Source organism: Corylus avellana, chromosome 2, assembly GCF_965113065.1.
Source record: "Corylus avellana chromosome 2, dhCorAvel1.hap1.2, whole genome shotgun sequence".
NCBI lineage: Eukaryota > Viridiplantae > Streptophyta > Magnoliopsida > Fagales > Betulaceae > Corylus > Corylus avellana.
The window spans coordinates 43,296,312-43,319,658 of record NC_142491.1 but is presented as its reverse complement, the minus strand read 5'-3'; the positions used below and the strand labels follow the sequence as shown (position 1 = coordinate 43,319,658).

Sequence of the window (23,347 nt, the reverse complement as noted above, 5' to 3'; positions counted from 1 at the left end):
GAAACATTTCCCAAATAATGCTACCAATATAATCCAGAGCCGGTAACTAATAGGTGCTGGTGAATCACTATCACATCATTGGGACAAATTGTTAAATTAGTACCCAAAACATCCAGAAATGAGATTGTACCAAACAAATATTAAAGGCAGCCATTTTTTAGCACAAATATAACCCACGCAGCACTTGAAAGAAGAGAACATATTATTCAACTGAGAATAACAGTCGGCCACCCAGTTTTGGCAGTACAACATAGAACAAATGCAAGAACATACCGGATTGAGTACTACTAGATCTTGCCACCCAAAATCAAAAATCTATTGGGCTGCAGTCAAAGGGGGAAGAAGAAAAATACAGCATTTAGCTTTGAAGCTCGTAGCTCCAGATGACAGCAGATAGTTAACCAAGAAATATTGGATGGAACTGGCCTACAAAAACAAGGGCCTATTCCAGCAAGCAGCTTCTGTTAAAAAAAAAGCCACAACAAAACCTCCAATGTTGTTATCTACACCTACCACCAGATGTTTTAGCATACCATAGATTCATAGAGCATCAACAGACTTAAAAAACCATAATATTTTCCCTTCTAGAACTCTATTTGAACTATACACTAATTCGTATCTACAACAGAGCTTTGCCCATTCCATACAAAGCTCTGTTATCTTCATTTCCTGTGTCTCCTTCAGTTCCAATAATTTCTGTGACACTTCCAAACACCCAAATTACCTTAAGTATGAGCTCATGTACAGCTTCACCCCAATATCAATGGGTCCATCATCCCCACCTACTGCATGAAGTGATACAGGAATTGTTGAAAGGAGATGCACAGTAAGAGGGAAAACTCCAGGATCAACTTCAGTATTTGTAATGTCCGATTTGCAAACGGGCTCCAGATTCTGAGCAACAAAACCAGCATCTCCTACTTGTTCATTAGAACTCCCTTCAAACACCCCTGGTTCAATTTCCAAATCATATGGTCTTACTACAAATGCAACATCTTCAAGTGGCTTCCATCTCCCAGGGCTACCTCTCCTAGACGAATGTTTGTTGGGACATAAATTAAGCACCAATGTGGATGTAGCCTCCAGCCATTCTACAGTCAAGCTTTCAACTTCATCGTAATATATCCGCCGCTCCATCTGAAAGCGTGAAGGCAAAAGCATTAGAAAAAAAGATGCGAAGCATAAAACAAAAAAATGAAATAGAGAGAGGCTTTATTCCAGAAATGCATAGAAAGTCAAAAACAACTTACAGCTAGCTTTTGAATATAAATGGACATGAATCTTGGCCCAAGACCCAATACTCTTGCTTCTGAAAATAAAATCTGCAGGACAATAAATAGGCCAAACATGAAGCAATAACCAAATACAAAAATATTCTGCGCAGACACAAAGACAGCAACACCCAAACCACCACATCACTAACTTTTTTTCAAAGTATTTGGTTCTATCAGACAGATTAAAATTTTTTATTTAATTTGCATTAAGCTTCTAATCAATGACTCTTCAAGACTGGAACACTAAATTCATTGCAATGCATTGAATCATCAAACTATCAGGTCTAGTAGAAGACTACTCATAAAGAGAATGAGTGCATACGCTTTCACATATTCCTGCCAAATAATCAGGATGTATATTTCTACATCATGCTGGAATTCAAGTTTAAAGATAATAAAAGTCATAATGTGAGCATATAATATGATATCTGTAGTATACAGAGCTATGGCAGCAGGATCCATGGACAACATAAGGAGAAAGGCACAAGGCAAAAGCAGACATAGAGAAAAATCATAAAACCAATGCAGCATGCTCTTGTAGGACAATCTAGCTACAATCTTGCTGGCAAACACAATCCACCAGTGATAAAAACGAGCGCAATTAAAAAATAACTGCAAATTTCGAGGGGATAAAGGGAGAATAAAATATACCTCATTTTTCTTTAGAAGGACCCACATGCAGAGTTTCTCACAGGCATCCTTAACATTCCTACTTGCCAACTTTCTCTTATTGCAATAAGCAGCAACACCTGCAAGTAATTCAGTGCAGGGAACTCTGTGCTTTAGTGCTGCAACTGACAATGCTTCCTTACCTTCCAGGGATTCAGCAGCATCTCTATCAAACTGAATACCAGTGAAACATCTTCTTGCCACTTCATCTCCCCTGCTAAGTTTGTGCGATGTTCCTTGATGTTTTAAATACAACTCCTCAGCTTCTATGGCTGCAGCCAGTGTCCGGTGTACTATAATATCAGCATACCGACGCAGTGGTGAAGTAAAATGAGTATAGAGAGGAATAGCCAGTGCATAATGACCCCAATCCTTTTCACCGACATTTAAATCTCCACTACAAAAGTATGTAGCCAATTGCATTGGCCTTGAAGCATAAGAAATAAGAATATCAAACAGCACAGCATCATCCTTGAGCTTTTCCTTGATTTGCTCTAGTGACTGATTAAACCGGCCAGAAGAAGTGTCCAATTCCAGACCATGCTTACAACAAAATGCTTCAAACTCTCTGAGCTTCCGCATATTAGGTTCAGGATGCCTCCGCAGTAATGCACTATTAGGGAAAGCTCTAGATATGATTTCAGCAGCTGTCCTATTTACCAAAAGCATAAACTCCTCAACCAAGAAGTTTGACTCCTTCTGTTCACAAAGCATAATATCAAAAGGAATACCATAGGCATCAAATTGAAAAACAACTTTGGTGCTTTCCAGCCGTAAAGCCCCATCACTAAACCTCTTCTCCTTCAAAATTTTGGAAACATCATGGAGGCTTTTAACAGATCTAATTACATCAGGCCACTCAAAATGGCCATGCAGCTGGGGATAGCCATTTTCAATGATGTTAGAACTATCCACATTAAATATTCCATCAATAATGTCCTGCGCGTGTCCATATGAAAGCTTGCAACAAGAGTGTATCACAGTACGGCCAATCCAGCGATTTACAACATCCCCAGCATAGTTGATGTCCAAGAAAATAGAAAATGCAAGTCTATCTACTCCTGGACTAAGCGAACCTAGATTCTCTGAGAGCAGTGGGGGCAACATTGGTAATTTATGTTGAAACATGTAGACACTCGCTGATCGAATCTGAGCTTCTATGTCTAAAGCTGTGTCAGGTAAAACAAAATACGACACATCAGCAATGTGGACTCCTACTCTAAAATTGCCATTGGACAATTTTTCAATGGAGAGAGCATCATCAAGATCAGTTGCATTGGAAGGGTCAATAGTAAATATGCACAAATTTCTAAGATCTCTTCTACTTTGAAATTCCTCAGGTGGCACCTCCCAAGGAATATGTGGAAGGCTTGACAGTAATTCAGGAGAAAATTCAGATGAACGAATCGCATTTTCAAATAAAATTGCATTGATCTGGGGCTCTAATTCACTTCCCCGTCCAAATGTATGCAATATATGTGCTTGTGGAACAAGACTTTCTTCATCCCAGTCATCAATTCGCGCAGCTACCAGCTCCATTTCAACTGTTGAATCACCCTTCTCCAATCTTTGCCTGATACAGTCTGGCAAGCCCTTGACGAGGACTATCATTTTTGGAAATTTAGGATCATTTGGAGTCAGGTGTATATACTCACGATCAGATAATGACAATGAACTCTTGTTCTTCTTTACGTCTTTTCTGCAGAACTCACGGGAAGAAAACCACTGCTTAACATTAAGATAACCAACAATAGCATCTCGACGGGGCGACCTCTCAATTATGGCAACAATTCTGCCAGTTGGTCGTTTTGACGGGAATGAACTAATCAAAGCACACATCCTCCCCACTGGAGTGATAACTTCATTTTGCCCACTGGAAGAATCTACATGTGAAGAATCTGAAGCAGTGGGGAAATTTCCATCAACAGTATTACAACTAGCTGGTATAATCGGGTCAAAGTGAACAGTTTCACCATCACCATAAGAAAGCTTCTTCTTCTCAGGAAAGGGGCAACTTCTATATCGGAAATACTCACAATCTGCCTCTATCTTACTTTTACCTTTATAGCTATCACTAGCAACATCACTATCTTCCAGGAGCAAGTTACAATCTTCCACCTGTGGGGCATTGTTACATAACCCAATTGACCCTTTCATCCGGGTCCATAATGACAAACGATCGACCTTCACCACTACAATGTCTCCTTCCACCTGCATAAAGAAACCATGTCAGAGAAATTATAAGCATCATCCTCTAGCAAAAGTAATGAAATAAAAAAAAATTAAAAAAAATCTCAATGACAACACTTAGATGATGAATTTATCTGAATTCTGATAGCAGATTTTTATTTATGACATGGAACCCCCAACCTTCAGTGGACCAGAGTAAACCCCGGATACCTGCCCCCACCCGCAAGAGACAAGTATAGCTTAAGACCTGGGTGTTTGTGAAGGATGTCAAACCTGGGCATCCTATCAGGGAAGTGTATGCATCCAACAAGGGTGTCATAGTAAAAATGGTACAAAACTGGTCAGCATATACTTGTTTTTAATATAAAACAATGTACCATAACAGATACAATGGTGGATCTAACTCATCACCAACTACCAACAAAACCAATTAAGGTACACCATGTAAATGCACATAACAATAGCACAAGGGAGATTTTTTTTTTTTAATAAGTACTCGGCAAATATCATAAAAGCGTTAAGGTGCCCTTCATTACACAGAAAGTATACAACATGCAGCACAAGGGAGAATTAAAAATATCACTAAAGCATATCGATACCTCCATTCAAAAAAAGAATACAGCATGATAATATAATTGGAATGTTGTAAAACCAAAATCCAACAGCTTCATTAAATGTAGAATTGGCGAAGGGTTGAGAGGGGGAGAGAAGGAGCCGGAGGCTTTCCACGTATAAAATGCATAATGCAAGAGATGAGTCAATCAAAGAATATGTAGACCAAACCCAATCCAGACTTACAGCTCTATTCTGGGCTGCAAATCCACTAACTAGAACATCTGTTGGTACCCCATCAATTTTGCAATAAGCCTGCAAGTAAAACAACATAGCATCATATCATTCATTCAGGAATCTATACATGAGGAGCTCAGAAAAACCAAAACGTCATAATTTTTATTCAAAAAAAATGTCACAAACCTCAACTTTATTGTAAGCATTGACACGAAACAAAGCTCTAAAAGCATCGCCTTTCTGAAACAGAAGATAACAAATGAGAATAATTTCCATTCTCCAGCAACACCGGTGCAAATATTCAAACATATATTACACATCAAGACCTGTTTACAGACTGACCTTTAATGCCTCATTAACAGCCTCCATGGACCAGTGTGGATCAAAATATTTTTTTCGAGAACCCTCAATGTGAGGTAAAGGAAACAGATCCTTGTTTGTAAATGTCCCAGGTAATCCACAAGCAAGTGGTTCAGAGCAAGATAGTGAAAACGCTCTTCTACCAAAATCAGATACACACTGATTTGGTATGCTTAGCAACTCCACGGAGTCCGCTTGTTCACTGATATGCATTGTTGGCATGGAATAGAAAGCAACATTGGATACTCCAGTTAATCCATTCTCATTTGGATGATGCATGTACACTACTTGCTGCTTAGATGACGAATTACTCAAGGATGCAGGTACAGCATTACATGTTCTACCATCTCCCATGCACTCTGATGCTTCCCCACGTATTCCATCCACTGAACCACAAGAAACCAACAGATAAGGAGATAAGGGGAGAAAATGACAGTCAAGGTCGATGGGTTGAAATTTGTACAGAGACTCGTATAGGGGCAGAGCCAGAATCTTCTTCCAAAAGGGTATTATACCATTCACAGAGAGAGATAGAGATTAAATCGCAAAATTAATGCAAAAAACTTGTGGATTGCAACCGCCCTAAGCAACAGTTAAGGCGGTATGAAGTGGCATAAGATAGAAATAGTTTAGGCTGCAAACCGCAAAATTGCATAGATTATACTGGAATTTATGCACTTCATATCATAATAAGCAGTTGCAAGACAATCCCAGCCATCAGCATTCAGCAAGCATAAAATTTTCCAAGAAACCAAACGGACGCCACAAGACCATTGACAAAAGCGTCAACAAAGAAAGGCAAAAAGACCACGAATCTAATTCCTGGCTTAACTTACTCAACCACCTCAAAACTTTAGATTTTGATCTTTGTATCTGAAAACAAAATCTCTCTCTGTCGGCCTAACACAATTGTCACACAAATCCAGAAATGAAATTCAACCAAGAGAAGCTCATTAACGATACAAAAAAGTGAAAATATTTTTACCCGAAGTAACTCTTAGTGCAGAATCCCCAAAATCCAGTTATAAATTTACCAAACTCTCCAAAAAGAAAGAAATAAAATAAAAAATAAAAAACCTGAAGCAGGAGGGGTTTGCTTAGATCGGCGATTAGATCGGCGCTTCTTCTTCTTCTCCTTGTCACCATCGCAATTCACCGCAGACGTTTCAACCACAGATTGCTGAACGACGCCCCTCATAATTCAATGACAAAATCAACCCGCGAAAAAAGGAAAACCCACCTCCCCCCACCAAAAAAAAAACACCCAACAAATAGAAAACGAGAGGGAAAAAAATCGAAACCCTAGATAGATCAGAAAAAACTGAGATAGAATCCGGGCATCCTCCGATTGGTTAAAAAAATATACCGGAAGAAACCAACAATAAAAGTAATAACAATAACACCAACAATACGAAGAGAAAGAGAAAAATAGTCTAAGAAGCAAAAGAGGAGGAAGAAGAAGAAGAAAAAGAAAAAAAAAAAAAAAGAAAAAAAGAAACAGGTGAAGAGAGAGGGCAAGGGGTTTTATATATTATGGAGGAGGAAGGTATAGTGGTAGTAGTAGTGGTGGTGGTGGAGGAAAATGACGTGTTGAATGGTCGGCGGGGACATAGGCGCCGACTCTCGATTCCTTTTGTCCGACTCTGACCCTCTCAACCCTTCTTTACTAACCTTTTCCCTCTCGCAAGCCTTTTCTTGTCGCCTTCTTTTCTTTTTCTTTTTCTTTTTCTTTTTATTTTCTAATTTATGAGTGAGGGGAGTGGGGGGAGCTGGCCTGGGTTGCTTCGTCTTCCGACACGTGTTATGCTTCTTTTGGACTTTTGCAAACAGCTTGTGGCGGGGTGGCGACATTTTTCTTTTCTTTTCTTTTCTTTTCTTTTTTTTTGCGTCATCAGCAAGTATTAAAAAAAAATTCCATATGTAAATTCTTTGACTTTATTACAAATGCACATGGTGATAGATGTGTTGCCAACTTGCCATTGGCCTAGATTTGTGCATGAACAACCCACGTGCTCGAATTTTCTGTGAATCACTATGAAAAATATCTTTAACTTAGGAGTCTGTTTGAAAATGCGTTTAAAAAGTATAGCTTTTAAGTTAAAAAGAATTTTTGGGTAAAAATTTCATTTTTAAGTTTTTGTTAAAAGTACTTTTTAATAATTTTTAAGCTTTTTGGACCCTCAAAAACACTTTTAATTTTTTTATCAAACGCGTACTTTTTTTTTTCAACAGGTTTTTTAATTGTTAAAAGCACTTTTAGACCATTCAAACGCAATCTCAAACATGCCCTAAAGCTATGTTTACAGTTTACTTCTAGGCTAAAAGTTAAAAACTTTATATATATAACAATACTATTTATTCATTTCATAAAAATATAGCATGTTGTTCTCAAAAGGTAAGTAAATCGAGTATGAACAACGCTTTATAAAGCGGAAGTTACTAATTCGAATAATCCGACGCATCACGTCTCTTTCCATTGCTCGATCTATCAAAACTTTCTCAATTATATAATGATTTCCTTACTTTTTTCATATCTACAACAAGTGCATTTCCAAACTTAATCACATTTGTTGCCTCAACGGCTTTACCTTTAGTGAATTTTAATATATTAGTGATTTGCTTAAAAAAAAAAAAAAAAAAAAAAATCGAGATAAAACAAAAGATAGGCCGAAAATCTAAGATCACTACTCCAAATGTTTCGTGGAAATAAAACCTTGAAAAACGATTAGAGGAAATCAAAACTCAACAAAGCAAGAAAAATAAAATCACCCCGTGATGAATCACTGCTGAAATCAAATATAAAAAGAAAACAAACAAAAGCCACTACAGAGCTTAAGCATTACTAAACTCTTTAATAATAATTTTATTGACATTAACTCTTTAATAATTATAAAAGATAAATGTTATATACCACGTTAATATTTCATAAATAAATCATTATGCTAATTAGGCAGAATGTAGTGACACTTAAATCAATCATTGTTAAAAATAAAAAATAAAAAATAAATAAATTAAAAAAAAAATAATAATAAGTCTTACTAAATTCTACTATGTCAACATAATAAAATAAAAAATAAGATAAACGTGTAGTGTTAGCCATGTATAACATTACTTACTATAGAATGTCAAGAAACCTATAATAAAATGTGTAATATACAAGTATTTTCCAAACTAACCTTACTTGAGATCTAAGAAATGGAAGGAGAAAGAAATAATTATCAATAATGATTGTGGTCCAGGGTAAGAATTATTTATTTTTTTGGCTTTGCACGAGCATTATTCATCTTGTATGACTTTTTTCCTTGATAAATCAAGCACTTCATTAAAAAACAAAAGCAAAAAACACAAAACATGAAAAAGTCCCATAAACTCTCATGAAGTCGACCTACATAGGAATGGGACCATTGCGTCATGCCTAAATCCATAACATGTCATATCAAGGCATGAAGTTTGCAAGCAAAATGTGTGACAAAAATCCCCTTCGACAAAATATTTGGCACCCTGTATAAAATTCAAGGCCGAGAAACGGCAACCGAGCAAATCCAAGCGCAAGACCAGGCCCAATAGGCTTGGAGGTTGTCCATTTAGCCTGGAATCCTGGGGCTGATCATTCAAGACATACATATGCCCAATTCTTCAAACAATAAAGAATTTATTATAAATTACATTTTACCCCCAAACTAATACCTCATTTGTACTTTAATCTACAAACTATCAAAATATTATGAGTTATCCTTATGTCAAACTTGGCCATTAATTTAGATAGCAAACATCACAAGTGACTAGCATGTGCATTTTAAAGTTGTTTCTTTGCATGATTAATCTACCATTGTAAGAAACGACATGATGGTTTTTTTCTTAACAAAAAATAAAAAAAACTGAAGCAAAAACATAAGGGTGATTGCAGCCTCCTTTAGCATAACATAAAGGGTGGTCTTGTAGCCACCCCTTTATTTTATATGGGGCCAATCGCACAACCACCCCTTTTATTCAAATGGGAGAGGGAAGACGGGGGCCGACCAACTTTCTACTTCATATGTAATATTGCACGATCATTTCTCTATTTTATCGAACGCATCAACTTTGTAATATATTATAACATAAAAAGAGGTGTTACCATGTTTAACTCTGTTTAAATTTGTAGAAACGATCATTCAACTAATAAAGTGAACTAAATTTCATGTTATCTGCTTCAAATTTACAGGAGAAAAAAAAAAAAAAAAAAAAAGGAAAATAATTAAAAAAACAAGCTACCAAAGGTGTTTCCAAAGAACATTACATTTTTTTTTCCATTACTAAATTGATAATTTCATTTGTACTTAAAAAAAAAAAATACAAATATCACAAAAATAATAATTTTATTAAATAAATTGCAAGCAAAGACAGGATGGGAGCAACCTTCATTAATAAAGTAGTGGCTCATAGGGGCGGCTCTCTTAGGTGTGACCCTACTTCCTCGGTCAATGAAAGTGGCTTAGGGATGGCCATGAGCCACCCTCTTTTATTAGTGGGAATCGTGGGATAGCCGCAAGTCATCTATTATTTGCGAGGTAGTCGAAAGCCCTAACCCCTCTGGTTGGTGAGGGAGGCAAGGAGGGAAGACCCACCTCCTTAGAAGTTGTTGAAACGGCATGGGTGGCTAGCCTCCCTTTTGTTTGTCTGTTTTTTTTTTTTTTTTTTTTTTAAGTGGAAGTCAACTTGTACTTGTTTTTAAAAGTATTTTTTGAAAAATTGAACTAAGTTTTTATGTTATTTTTGAAAAATTGAAAATGTATTTTCAAAACATTCTCATATGAAAGGTGGAAAAGTTTTCTATAATTTTTTTTTTTTTTTTTTTCTGAAAAACGTTATGTGTTTTATGTTTTAAAAAAGTGTTATAAAAAATGAAAACTAAAAAAAATAATAATAATAATTGTGGGGCTCCATAGCCTCCATATTAAAAATTATTTGAATAACTATGTCTAAAATATATTTCACCTAAAGCCCTTTTTAGCCCCCACCAAACACACCTTTTGTTCAGTGACAAGTGTGCTTTGTCAATTCATAAGGGTGGAGATAGAAAATTTACTTTATATTTAATTATTTATATATCTTTAGAGCAATCAACATCTCTTTTGGTTCTGTCACCTAATTTTCACTTTTAAGAGTCTAAGACAGCCATTATTATTATTATTATTATTATTGTTATTGTTATTGTTACTAATTTTAATGTTCATTAGATCATCACCACACCATGGGAACTTTCATTTTTAGATACCATTAGAGCATTCTTTCTTTTTTTTTTTTTTTTCTAATTAATTAGAGCATTCTTTCTTAATTTAAAGGAAACAGAGATTAGAAGAAAAAAATAAAGTAAAATAAAATAAAACAAGGGAAAAAGAGCTTTACACCATGTATAATCAATTCCCCTTTATGTTTATTACCAGTTTAATTGTACTTTGCTTTTAAAATATTTTATTATATCTTGGTTATACTCACCATCGCAATTAGGGGTGAGCAAATACCCGCCCAACCTGACCCAACCGCCCTGATCCTTTCCATCCCGCCTGCTTTTCCTCACAAAAAAGTAAATTCGGGTTAAATATTAGGATATTTGCGGGGTGCAGGTCGAATTGCACATATCATTTTTAAAATTTTACAGGTACCCACTTCGCTCCGCCCCGCAATACAACCCAACCCTAAAAAAAAAAAAAAACCTAATACTCACAAATCACAATAACCCATCATATCTTCACTTCACGCCGCCTCTTATCATCGTCATCATCATCTTCTTATTTTTTCTCTCTCTCTCTCTAGCATCTACTTCTTCTTCGCGCCTCTCTATTTGTTATTCTCTGCACCTCTTTTCTTCTTCTTTTTTTCTTTCTTATTCTTCTTCTTCTTCTTCTGCCTTCTCCCCTACGCCTCACTCTCATCGGCGACTCTCTCTCTCTCTCTCCTACGGCTCTCTCCCTCTCTCTCTAGCAATCTCGTCTGCAGCTCTTTGAGTTTTGGGTTCCAAACCCGCGTCACCCGCCCAAACCCGTATCACACGCTCCGCCCTGCAAACCCCAAAACCCGGCGAATATTGTTGATTATAACCAAGTTGCGGGTCTTATTTTTAGTACCCGCAACCTGCCGGGTGGGTTTTGAAAATACTCAATATCCGACTCAATCCGACCCATGCTCACCCCTAATTACAATGACATAAACAATGCCGAAGTCCTATTAAAGTAGCTCAGACAAAACAAAAAAAAATAATAATAATAAATAAATAATAAATAAGGCCCAGTTGAAAAGTATGATGTATGTTCACCATGTGAATTTGAAAACTTCAAATATCTTCAACTTGGCTTTGTTAGGCTAACAACGTGTTTGGCAATTGTAATTCATAGACAAAACGTACAATTTTAAATTAAATCGTAAAAAATAAATTATTTAAGATTTTTTTTTTAAATAAAAATAAAAAATTACATTTTGAAAACCTATAAAATGAGTTGCAGTTTAAAACACACTATTTTAAAGGCCGAACCGTAATTTTGCCAAGCAATTAACATTTTTAAATTTTTTATTTTTAAATCGTATTTAGTAAAGTCGCAAGCCCAAACATATGACTAAAATAATTGATATCTCCTTCTCATGTATTTCTATCATGGTTTATTTCATGTCATCTAATACTGCTAAAGTCGTTGGTCGGCAACTAATTTATCACCTTGACTATTACGGAAACAAATACTTTTTTTCTTCCTTTATCTTTAACTCAAAGTATTCCTTATTGGCTTCAAGAATAAGTCTGTTTGATATAAATTTGGGTAAACATTATTTATAATCCATAATAAATAACCGTTTGGCAACCATCTCTTCAACATTTACATCATCTTCAATCAACATCACATCATGCTCGAACCGGGGCCGGTTTTAAAATTTGCGCATAATTTGAGACTCGTGAACGGCTTTTCGATTCCATCTCCAATCACGTCATAAATTGATAAATTGCTCAAATCATTAGCGAAATCGGATTCTTCCAAAATTTCATGTGATGGATAAAAAACCTCAAGCTTGTTAAAAGGGTATAATTTAATGGATATATATGACATTTACTAACTGTTGCTTTGGTGAACTATATACTTTCGACGACGTTGTCACATTATTTAAAATTTTAAATGGCGTTATTTAACCTTTCACTGAGATTTGGTCGCTGAGATGATGAACCTCCAAGATATAGTGGATACATCACAAAGACAACTTGCAAGTTGAATGAGCTGGACTTTATCAATTGGCATTAAACTAAAAATGTGATTATATCCGGTGGAGGTGGTTTGGCGACCACCTCTTCCATTGCCAGTTGCACCTTTGTCTAATATTTTTTGTATAGTTTTATTATTATTATTATTATTTAATTAAACAAATGATGACATAAATAAAAATTGAACACGTTAGTGTTGACTTCAGAATAAATGGTTCCTATTTATTTTGTTTTATACTATTTTTATTTTATAACGTTTGTCCTTAGCTTTTTATCTAAAATGACATAAATAAGAATAGTTTTTTTTTTTTTTTTTTTCAATTTAGTATATAAAATTATATTGTTTATTTTTTTCAAAAACTTTGTCATTCTAATATTTACTATTAAATTATATTGTTTAAATGAACTATTAGTGTTGTTTATTTATTTTCAAATTTTTTGAATTTTGGTGGAACAAACGGTTGAATTTTAACTGTACTACCGAATCGGGGAAACTGAAAGAGTGTGTGAAAAGAGTAATGAGTTTCAGTGCCATCCACCATCTTCTTCTCCTACTGAAGCTCGATCTCTCGAACCAAAACCCAAGTCTTTTTCCTACTCCTACTCCTACTCCAACTCCACATCCACTCCCTTTCTTCACCCACAAACCTCCAAAACGTTCCAACCCAGTGAGCAGGCGAGTCCACTCGGCCCCCCCATTGCCACGGATATCCTCTCGGAACTGCGTAAACAACCACTTCGTCTCGGAAATACTAATCCTATTGACGTTTTCCTCGCTCCTTCTCTGCCTCCGGCTCTTCTCCAATGTCTTCCTACCTGATTTTCCCAGTCGGTGGAGTAACCTTGTTGCTTTCTCCGCAGAAGCCGAAGTCAGAGCAAGTTCTTATCCTTGGCATGTGTGGCAAGCCATTGTCGCTTACGAGGACCAGCGCTTCTTCACGCATTGTGGGATTGACCCGGTCGGGATTGCCCGTGCGGTGTTGTCATTTTCGGCTCTTGGGGGCGGCAGCACCATTACCCAACAGGTGCAGTTTGTAATCACTTGAATTATTTATTGTGCAGACCATATGTTTGATGGTTTCTTTCAACCAAGTGAGTTTTTTTTTTTTTTTTTCTTCTTTGGAATAATGGGCGTTGCTTATTTATCAATTATTGCTAATATCGTTGAAATCTCTGATGTCTAAAGAAAAGTTTTATTTATTTATGCTCTTTTGTTAATGTTTGAGATAGAATATGCATAAAAGAACTTATAAAGGGGAATCAATTATTCATCAAAAAAAAAAAAAAAAAAAAAGAAGAAGAAGAAAGGGAAATCAGTTTACGCCTTTAGCTCAGAATAAAGAAACAACAGGTTAGGTCCAAATTGCATTATTGGTATAATTTAAGAGAGCAGGAATTATGATGGTGCGTGTATCATGTAAGGAAATCAAGACAGTGTGAAGGCAATAAAATAGGGGAAGAAAGGGTGTTAATGCATGAAACACCAATCTTCTTAGAATAAATAAATATGCACTCAGGTTTGACCAGCACTTACAATTATTACATCTTACAGACGTGGCTGATGTTAGCGTTGAATAAATATAATCTTGGCCACCAATTAGAATCAAGTTGGTGGATAGAGAGTTTCATAGTCAACACAAAACCCATCTGGAATTGGGAGGAAAGAAATGGAGGAAACGAGAGCAAACCACATTTACCCTCACCATTATGCTTTTCATCAAACACTCCTCTTACTTTTCTCTCTTCTTCATTCCATCAAACCTCTGCATGGGATACTTCTTATTCTTCCCAACCATCTTTCTTGTCTTTCCTCTTGTCTCTGGTTTTCCACTCTCAGAGTTCATACATCCAAATTTCACATCATCAAAATATCAACTTATTGACAACAATGGTGCTTTCTTGTCCTCCCGCAACGGCACATTCACAGCTGCTATCGTCAATCCCGGTGCTCAACAAACCAATTTCTACTTGTGTGTCATCCATGTGGCATCAAACACAATCATTTGGTCTGCAAACCGTGATGCCCCCATCTCGGAGTCTGGCACAGTCACTCTTACGACCAAAGGGATTGCAATAGCTGATCAAGATGGCAAGCCCGGATGGTCAACTCCGCCATTACAGTCATCAGTATATACATTACTGTTAACTGAGACGGGTAATCTTGTCTTACTTGATCATTCCAATGGTTCGCTTTGGGAGAGTTTCCACCATCCCACGGACACAATTGTGATTGGACAACACTTACCTGTTGGGACATATCTTTCTAGTGCCGTATCAGATTATGACTTGTCATCTGGTGATTACAGGCTCACGGTAAGTACTTCTGATGCCTTACAGCAATGGTACCAGCAGACATACTGGAAATTGTCAATGGATACAAAGGCTTATATCAACTCGAACTATAATGTGGAATACATGGCAATAAACAGAACAGGTCTTTATCTCTTTGGTCATAATGAGTCGGTGGTTGTCATACGGCTCATCTTGCCGCCAGCAGACTTCCGAATTGCCAAGTTAGGTGCATCAGGGCAATTTAGTGTCAGTAGATATTCTAGTGCCAACTGGGTTCAGGAATTTTTGGGGCCAGATGATGATTGTAAAATTCCATTCATTTGTGGGCAAATTGGATTGTGTACTGATGACCCACCATCCAGTACCCCAATATGTTCATGTCCATTGGGCTTCCATGTAGGTTCACAGAATATGAGTGGCTGTGTGCCAAGTGATGGTTCTTACTCTCTGCCATTTGCTTGTAACTCAACCAATAACGACAGTCAGTTAAACTCATCACTTATTTCATATTTGTGGCTTGGTTATGGAACAGAGTATTTTTCCGCGGAATTCTCCGATCCTTTAAAATATAATGTGAGCTTGTCAGTTTGTAAAGATCTCTGCTCAAGGGACTGTTCCTGCTTGGGAATTTTCTATGAAAACTCATCTGGTTCTTGCTATGTGCTTGAAAATGAGCTGGGGTCCATTATATCAAGCAATGCTGATGAAAGTGACCTGCAGGGCTACATCAAAACTCTTGTTGGATCAAATACACCAAATCCCAATGGCAGTAGCAGTTCTAGTAAAGAAAGACAAAAGGTTCCCGTAGCTGCTCTGGTGCTTTTGCCTTTCACTGGGTTCTTTCTGTTAGTGGCACTAGGTTTTCTGTTGTGGAGGAGATGGAGACTCTCCAAGAGTAAAGAAATAAAGTTACGCCGCTGCAACTCACATTCTTCCGAAGACCTGGATTCCTTCTACATCCCAGGCTTACCTAAAAGGTTTTACTATGAGGAGCTTGACGTGGCAACTGATCGTTTTAAGAATCAGATTGGATCAGGTGGGTTTGGTGCTGTATACAAGGGTACGCTGCCTGATAAAACTGTTGTAGCCATAAAGAAGATAACCAATGTAGGTGTTCAGGGGAGAAAAGATTTCTGCACTGAGATTGCAATTATTGGAAATATTCACCATGTCAATTTGGTTAGATTGAAAGGTTTTTGTGTCCAAGGCAGACAACGCCTATTGGTTTATGAATATATGAACCATGGTTCACTGGACCGGACTCTCTTTGGCAGTGGACCAGTCTTAGAATGGCAAGAGAGGTTTGATATTGCGCTGGGAACAGCACGTGGGCTTGCGTACTTGCATAGTGGATGTCAACACAAGATCATCCATTGTGATGTCAAACCAGAGAACATTCTCTTGGATGACCACCTTCAGGCAAAAATCTCTGATTTTGGGCTCTCAAAGCTTCTGAGTCCTGAGCAGTCTGGTCTGTTCACAACCATGAGAGGCACTCGTGGCTATCTTGCACCTGAATGGCTAACCAACTCTGCAATCTCTGAAAGAACTGATGTCTATAGTTTTGGAATGGTACTGCTTGAACTTGTGAGTGGAAGGAAAAATTGTTCATTACGATCACAAAGCCATAGCATGGATGACAGTAATAGCGACGGTGGCGACTCTTCATCATCATCAAGGTCAGTACTCGTTTATTTTCCTCTACTTGCATTAGAGATGCATGAACAAGGGAAGTACTTGGAGCTTGCTGACCCAAGGCTACAAGGACGGGTAACAAGGGAAGAGGTGGAGAAATTAGTGCGTGTTGCTTTGTGTTGTCTTCATGAGGAACCAATGCTTAGGCCGAATATGGTTAATGTTGTTGGAATGTTGGAAGGTGGGACTCCTCTGGTTCATCCAGCAATAGAATCTCTAAACTTCTTGCGCTTTTATGGGCGTAGGTTTACTGAGGCTTCCACAATAATGGAGCCAAATGGTTCTGTGCCATATCCACTAGCAAATGCTTCTACAAGCACAAGAAGTGGCTTTCATACGGGTTTTTCTTATATCTCTTCACAGCAGATCTCCGGCCCAAGATAGTGTTGAATGGCCAAGATTTTGCCACTTCTGTATAGTTTTCTGCGAACGACCATGAAATACATGTTGTTAGGGGTTCTAGTAATTGCTTTCTCTTAAAATTGGAATGTACTGTACCATTCTTACATTTTGCCACAATGCTCAAGATGGATTTAGTTACTGTGATTCTTTACACTTGTGTAAAGGGTTCTTTTGATATAATATTATATGTAACCTAGAGGTTGATTCAGTCCTTATATTTTACCCTCTTAATGTCATTACGTTGTTATATCTAATTATAGTAGATTGGCAGTATGAGAAGATGCTCAAAGGTTGTCATGTTATATCTTTTTTACACATTTTTTCATTTCACTGTATAAGTACAGAACCCCTTTTAGCAACCTAATCATCAGATTTATTTTCCCTCTGGAAATCTATGCGTAATATCTCTATTTCTGTCATTTTGTCCAGGATGATTGAATATTTTGTAAATTCTGTGTCATTAATTTTGTTGTTACATGATATTCATTGATTTGCTGTGCTAACTGTTCAGAATTGAGGAGATTTTGTTGTTTGCAACATAATTGCTGTGTTCCTGAGTCATGGTTATTGTTAAGCTTGCCTTAGTAAGTGACTTTCTCGAATTAGAATTTAATTATGCAAAAGAAAAGAGACCAATGTTTTTCGCCTTTATCCAAATGAAAAAGTTTAACTGTTGAATGCTATAATAACATTAGAAATTATCCAACAACTGTCATTGTTTACATCTATTTTATTTCATGAACTAGGCTGGTCTTTATTTTTTATTTTTAGAATTATCGGATCTGATAGGTCCATAGTTAAGTTATTATTAGTAAGTTTTTTTCTTCACTTTGTTTTTTGGTTAGAACATAGGTCTAGTTGATGTGATTCCAAACATCAAACATCATCCTGTTGATGAAATCAATGATGTTCTAGTTTTTAAACTCCTCAATATAAAGTCTTTCTGCTGTCCTTGTTACCCCTTTTTTGTCTTTGATGTCTTTAAACTATGTGAAAAGTTCATGTCCGTGCAACATGAAATTGTTTTGAGGCTGTAATGTAATAGTGGGTTTGTTTAGGGTAGAAGTATAAACGCATTAATGATTTGGCTCGGTACAGTTTATTTAGGACTTGGGAATTTTGTCAATGTGTATTTTGTGTGATACTGTGATTGTTTTAGTTTTAGATTACTACTGTTAAGGTGAATGAACTAATACATTGAGCAGTTTCAACTTGTCAAGGTGCTACTGGTTATCATATTAACATGCCAAAATTTTGATGACTCCTATCAGAATTGGAGCTATTGGCCACCATGAGGCCATTATTGTTTGGCTTGTTTTTTCCATTTGATGGTCCTAATTAGTGGTATTAGTTTGTTAAAAGCCCAAAGTAACAAATTTGTACAGTGGCCGTCATTTGCATTCTCACCAACGGCATGAAAAGAAAAAAGGACTTTGGGAGAGGAACATTTGTTTGTTCTAGGCCAATGCATGATAATACTTTGAAATATTTGACTTCCATCAAGGGTTAATGGAGATTGATGACAAATTTATCTCTTAATATGATGGTTGAATTAATTGACATAGAAAATAGAACATATTGCCCTGCAATCATAATACTCAAACATAGTTATCTTTCCTATAGTTGCTTTTCACAATTTTAGAATATTATAATAGCTAATGTTGAGAGGATTACATTTGTATGTGTTTATTTTGAAAGACAAACATTTTAGGTATGTTCATTAATGAATTTTCAGAAGTGTTTTTTGTGTTTTGATTTTAAAAGGTTTTTGATGCGATATGAAGTTGAGAAGTGTTTTTGGTGGGGTTCACATTTGAGAAAATGTTTTTTGTGGGGTTCCCTTAAGAAAATTGTATGGTAAGCTTTTTAGAAAATATTTTGTATTTTCAAAAAAACAAACACTAAACCTGTTTGATAGAGGTAGAGGTAGAGGTGGTCACACAACCACTTTTCTCTCTCTTTTTTTTTTTTTTTTTTTTTTTTTTTTTTCTAAAAAAAAAATTATTTTTATAAGTAATAAGTCAACCTCTACACTAGAAGAAGTAAGCACCCACTTTCTCAAAATACTCTTATAAGGTGTGAAAATTTTTCTGAAAAAAAAAAAAAAATTTGCGAAAAAGTGTGTTGTGTTTTGAAAATGAATTGCTACTAAATGTTTTAAGAAAAATGTGTTTTTGGTTTTGAAAAGAGAATACTTTTTGAAACCGTTACCAAACATAGTCTTGATTACTTCACTATTCATTTGTAAGGGTTCTTTAAAAGGTCTTGAGACCTAGCCCTATATAGTTGTTCTTGGGTTGAATCATCCTGTGCCTTTGAAAACCTTGACATGGAATCAAGTGCTATGCTTATTTTTCAGTTATCTTCTTCTTTTAATTGATTTCAACACTATGTGTTTTGATTATGCCAGTTGTTTCCTGACTGTTCTTAAAACGCATTGCAGCTTGTCAAAAACACCTTCCTAAAGAATGAACGCACTCTTCCTAGAAAAATAGTTGAGATGGTGTTGGCTCTAGCATTGGAGAGGACAATGTCAAAAAGGAGAATTCTTAGCTGCTATGTGAATAAGGTTTGGTCAACTGTGCTTCTTATAAATCTTATTTATCACACGATGCTGTCTCTTAGAATCCTATTCCCAATATCATAACCCTACTATTTTTCAGATATTTTCATATAATTTTTATTGGGTGTAAGTTTGTAATAGAAGTCAGACAACATTACAGATTTACTGGGGACATGGTATTTACGACATTAAATCAGCATCACTTTTCTACTTTGGGAAGCATCCATCTCTTCTAAGTTTGGGGGAGTCTGCAATGCTTGCTGGGATTATACCTGCCCCAGAACTTCGATCACCACTCAGGGATCTTAACAGGTTTGGTGCTGCTATTTATGCATTAATCCTACTTTGGTAATCGATTCCTTGCTTCAATCGCATACATTCTATTAAAATGATTTATGCACTTTGTTCTCGGCTCCCTTATATGTTTATTACCAATAATTGCATAAAAACCAAAATCTGAATTCTCACTTTCTGCATAGGGGGAAGACCTTCCAAGCTAGAGTCTTGAGGAGGATGGTGGAAGTTGGTTCTCTTGATATTGAAACGGCACTTTTGGTTGTGAAACAATCTCTTCAACTGCGTGTTGATATGTCAGAATATGCTGATGGATTGTTGCACCTATTACCTTTTTCCAAGGAGGTAATCCTTTTCCACCAATTAAATTTAAAAGAAAGTTTCCTTTCAAATCCAAGCAAAGCCTCTGCTCTATAAGATTGTAATAAAATAACCTCTCTTTTTTTTTTTCTTTTTTCCTTTTTCGCTTTTTTATTTTAGTGATCTTGGTAGTGAATTACTTTTGAAAAAAAAAAACAGAAAAAAGATTTTGGTTGTGAATTTATATGACATGATGTCTCTACAAACAATTATCGTTATTACATATCTATTAGTAAGTCTACAACTGCATTCCAATTTCTAAATGTTTCTGCGGTTGATCCTACTTCTGTGGCTTTGTATCATAATGAGCTTGATCTAATTACTGTATTACCTCTTTCTTCTTTCTCTTTTTTTCCCCTTTTTTTCACCATACTAGTATAGTTTTCCTGCAATGAACGGAGATGTAAACTGAATGAATTTAAGATTCACTCTAGAACATACCTCTTAGCCTCACAACAAATAGTCTAACTGGTTCACTTCTTCCTCCTCTTTTCTTTGTTTTTATTTTTGGCTTTTTTCCTTCTTAAAATGATTTCTCCTCTTAATTCTTGGGATTGCACTAGAAGGGTAACCAGAAAAACAAAGGGAAAAGGTGCTTCTGGCCCTGTTTAGATGTCGCTTGAAAATTGAATTGGTTTATCTGATTTGCATATAACATTGGAACAATCTCATACCTATGAGCAGGATAGTTCTAGACAAGCATCCATCACCATGTTTGATGATGCTATCTCGTCATTTATAGTGAACCTCTAACTTTTTGGGGGTGATCCAATTTAAGCTGCTGACAATGTACCATACAGGATTTTTTTCTCTAATGAAGCGATTTCAAATTGCGTACTCTTGATAATTTACTTTCTCCCTTTTTTCTTTTGGTGTCAGTTTATGAATGAGAACTATACTAAATTGTACTTGATTTCTTAAAAAACTTGTCCAAAAGTTTGTTTGATTTGCCACCTAGGGACTTGATGCGTCCAGCAAACTGAACCAAGGAGGAACTATCTCAATTTTAAAGGATGTATGGAACTGGGAAAGAGAGAGCATGATATGTGAAGCATGGGAAGATATGGAAAGATGGGCCAATAAGGTGCGGCCAATTGTGCATGGAACTTCAGCAAAAAAATTCTGGTTGTAGTGACAAAATGGATGTTTCCTAGCTAGTACATAGTAAGTACTGTCTTCTGATTTTTGTCGTGCCTCTTTATTAGACTGAACTCGCTATAAAACTTGGATATCTTCACCAGCACTATGCTAATTCCATCAAGTCTTTCTTTACCATTTTAATAGGCACCAAACCTTATAATAACTGCTTGTGTGCATGTATCTTAAGTTTTCTGTGATATTTTCTGTTATGTGGCTAATGTCAAACTAGGTCTTATTTGGAGGGGCTTCGAGGCTTCTGGAAAAGTTTCCTGTTGATGATTACTGACACTCAAGCCTCATATCAATTTTTTTTTTTTTTTTTTTTTTTTTTTGAGTATATCAAATAGTATTTAGGTTTGGCATTTCTCTGTTTAGATCATGAAAAATATGTGTAAACATTTTGTTTAGAAGCATTTTAGTTGAATTAGGATATTCTCAATTTCATTTGAACTGAAGAATATCTAGTTAGTCATAAAGGAGGAAATTTTTGTCCCCTCAAAAAGTTAAAAAAAAAAAACAAAATTACTCATTCACTATAACTAACTGGATATTATTTAGTTAATTTTAACGATTAAAAAAGAATGCTATGTTGCATTTTTTGTTTTTTCCTAATTTTATAATCTCTTTACCAACTATCTTTCTTCATAGCAATCAATGAATGTTCTTGGTTGTCAAAAGTCAAAAGAATGCTCTTGTCAAGACAATAAATAAATAAATAAGTAAACTCTTTCTTCAAATCAAACAAAGAAACTCACATGAGAGTTGGACTTTTAGCTGTCAAAACTCAAAAGAATGATTAGGCTGGAAGTCTTTTTTTATTTCCAAAGCAATCAGTTATTAAACTTTATAAATTTAACTACTTTTTCTTAAATAATGTTGGTGCATTTTTAGGTCCAAAAATTTGTTACCTCATCAATTTTTTTCATGGCTAAGCTGTGAAGGGACCCTTGTACGGCAATGAGGTTGCTGCAAAACAAAAACAAGGTAAGAGGGTCTTCAGTTTGACCGAAAACTCTCCAATACTTAAATTAGTATATTTAGTTTTGGGTAAAAAAGATAATAAAAATTTGCTTCTAATTTTTCATGAATCAGTGTGTTGAGAGAGGTATGCAAGAAATGAGAGGGAGAGAAGGTCGTGAGAGAGAGAGTGAGAGAGATGTGAGGGTCTCTAGGAGTCCTACGAATATTCAGACGTATGGGTGGAAGAAGAAGAAGAATAAAAAATCCCCTCTTTCCTCATTTTATCCAAAGATGCAAAAAAATGTGGACACATGTGATTAAGCGAGTGGATGATGACATACCGTAAATAAGTGTAAAATAAAATGAGGCCCACTAGGAGATATTTTTCTCCCCAACAAATACTTAAATAATCATCATCATTAGATGTGGACTAATCATAGGTGCATAATAAAATGAAAAGAAATGCTACTTTTCATATACATTTATCATATTCATTTTACATTTATAAAATGAGTATCACAAATACCATTACTTTAAAATGATATAGGAGAGAGGTTAGCTTGACTATTGTAAATTTAATTTTTTTTCCTAACACTAAAAATTACAAAAGAAAAAAAGATTATATATATATTCACGAATATGTTGTGTATTTCTTATATTGTTATTTTATCAAACAAAATAAGACTTGTTTGTTAATAAATGATTTACAAATTGGAAAAAGAAAATTAGTTTATATATTTTAATTATTGATAAATAATTATTGTATTCATTACTTATAGTTTTAATTTAATTGCATTTTGCTCAACTATATCTTTTAGTTATGTTTATAGTGGACCTAAATTTTGACTCCATCGTTGTTTGTAACCCTTTTTTGTTTTTTCGTGGGGTTTTGTAACCCTTCTTAAGACGAGGAGTTTTTTTCCTTTCACCGACCTTCTCGCTTTGAGCAATTGGACAGTGTATGTGTGGGGTACATTCACGGACACGGGACACGGGACACGTGACATGGTAGGACCGTGCTGAGAACAAACCTGCGAAAGGAAACCTTAATGAATGATCTGCGGAAACCTTAAACCGATGTTAAATCGCATTTTTATTTTATTAATGTAATAGTGTCAATAAATCCATATAACT

At 35.8% G+C, this 23,347-nt stretch overlaps 3 protein-coding genes across 3 annotated transcripts; 2 read left to right on the top strand and 1 right to left on the bottom strand.

The window, feature by feature from the left end:
* Positions 1-184: 184 nt before the first annotated feature.
* LOC132180335 (Ribonuclease II/R family protein) lies at positions 185-6,925 on the bottom strand. The gene is made up of 7 exons (XM_059593132.2): positions 6,360-6,925; positions 5,265-5,668; positions 5,109-5,162; positions 4,932-5,000; positions 1,926-4,154; positions 1,251-1,322; positions 185-1,137 (listed from the first exon to the last, which is right to left on the bottom strand). Exons 1-7 carry the CDS (start codon positions 6,478-6,480, stop codon positions 721-723), a joined length of 3,366 nt encoding a protein of 1,121 aa, XP_059449115.2. The 5' UTR covers positions 6,481-6,925; the 3' UTR covers positions 185-720.
* Positions 6,926-12,973: 6,048 nt separating this feature from the next.
* Positions 12,974-21,476, top strand: LOC132166978 (uncharacterized). The gene is given in 6 exon segments (XM_059577856.2): positions 12,974-13,532; positions 19,340-19,465; positions 19,620-19,771; positions 19,939-20,098; positions 21,072-21,227; positions 21,229-21,476. Coding segments are annotated over 6 exon segments (1,140 nt in total). The 5' UTR covers positions 12,974-13,025; the 3' UTR covers positions 21,268-21,476.
* Positions 14,215-17,084, top strand: LOC148587767 (S-locus lectin protein kinase family protein). The gene has a single exon (XM_088513771.1). It carries the CDS (start codon positions 14,215-14,217, stop codon positions 16,876-16,878), a length of 2,664 nt encoding a protein of 887 aa, XP_088369897.1. The 3' UTR covers positions 16,879-17,084.
* Positions 21,477-23,347: the final 1,871 nt, after the last annotated feature.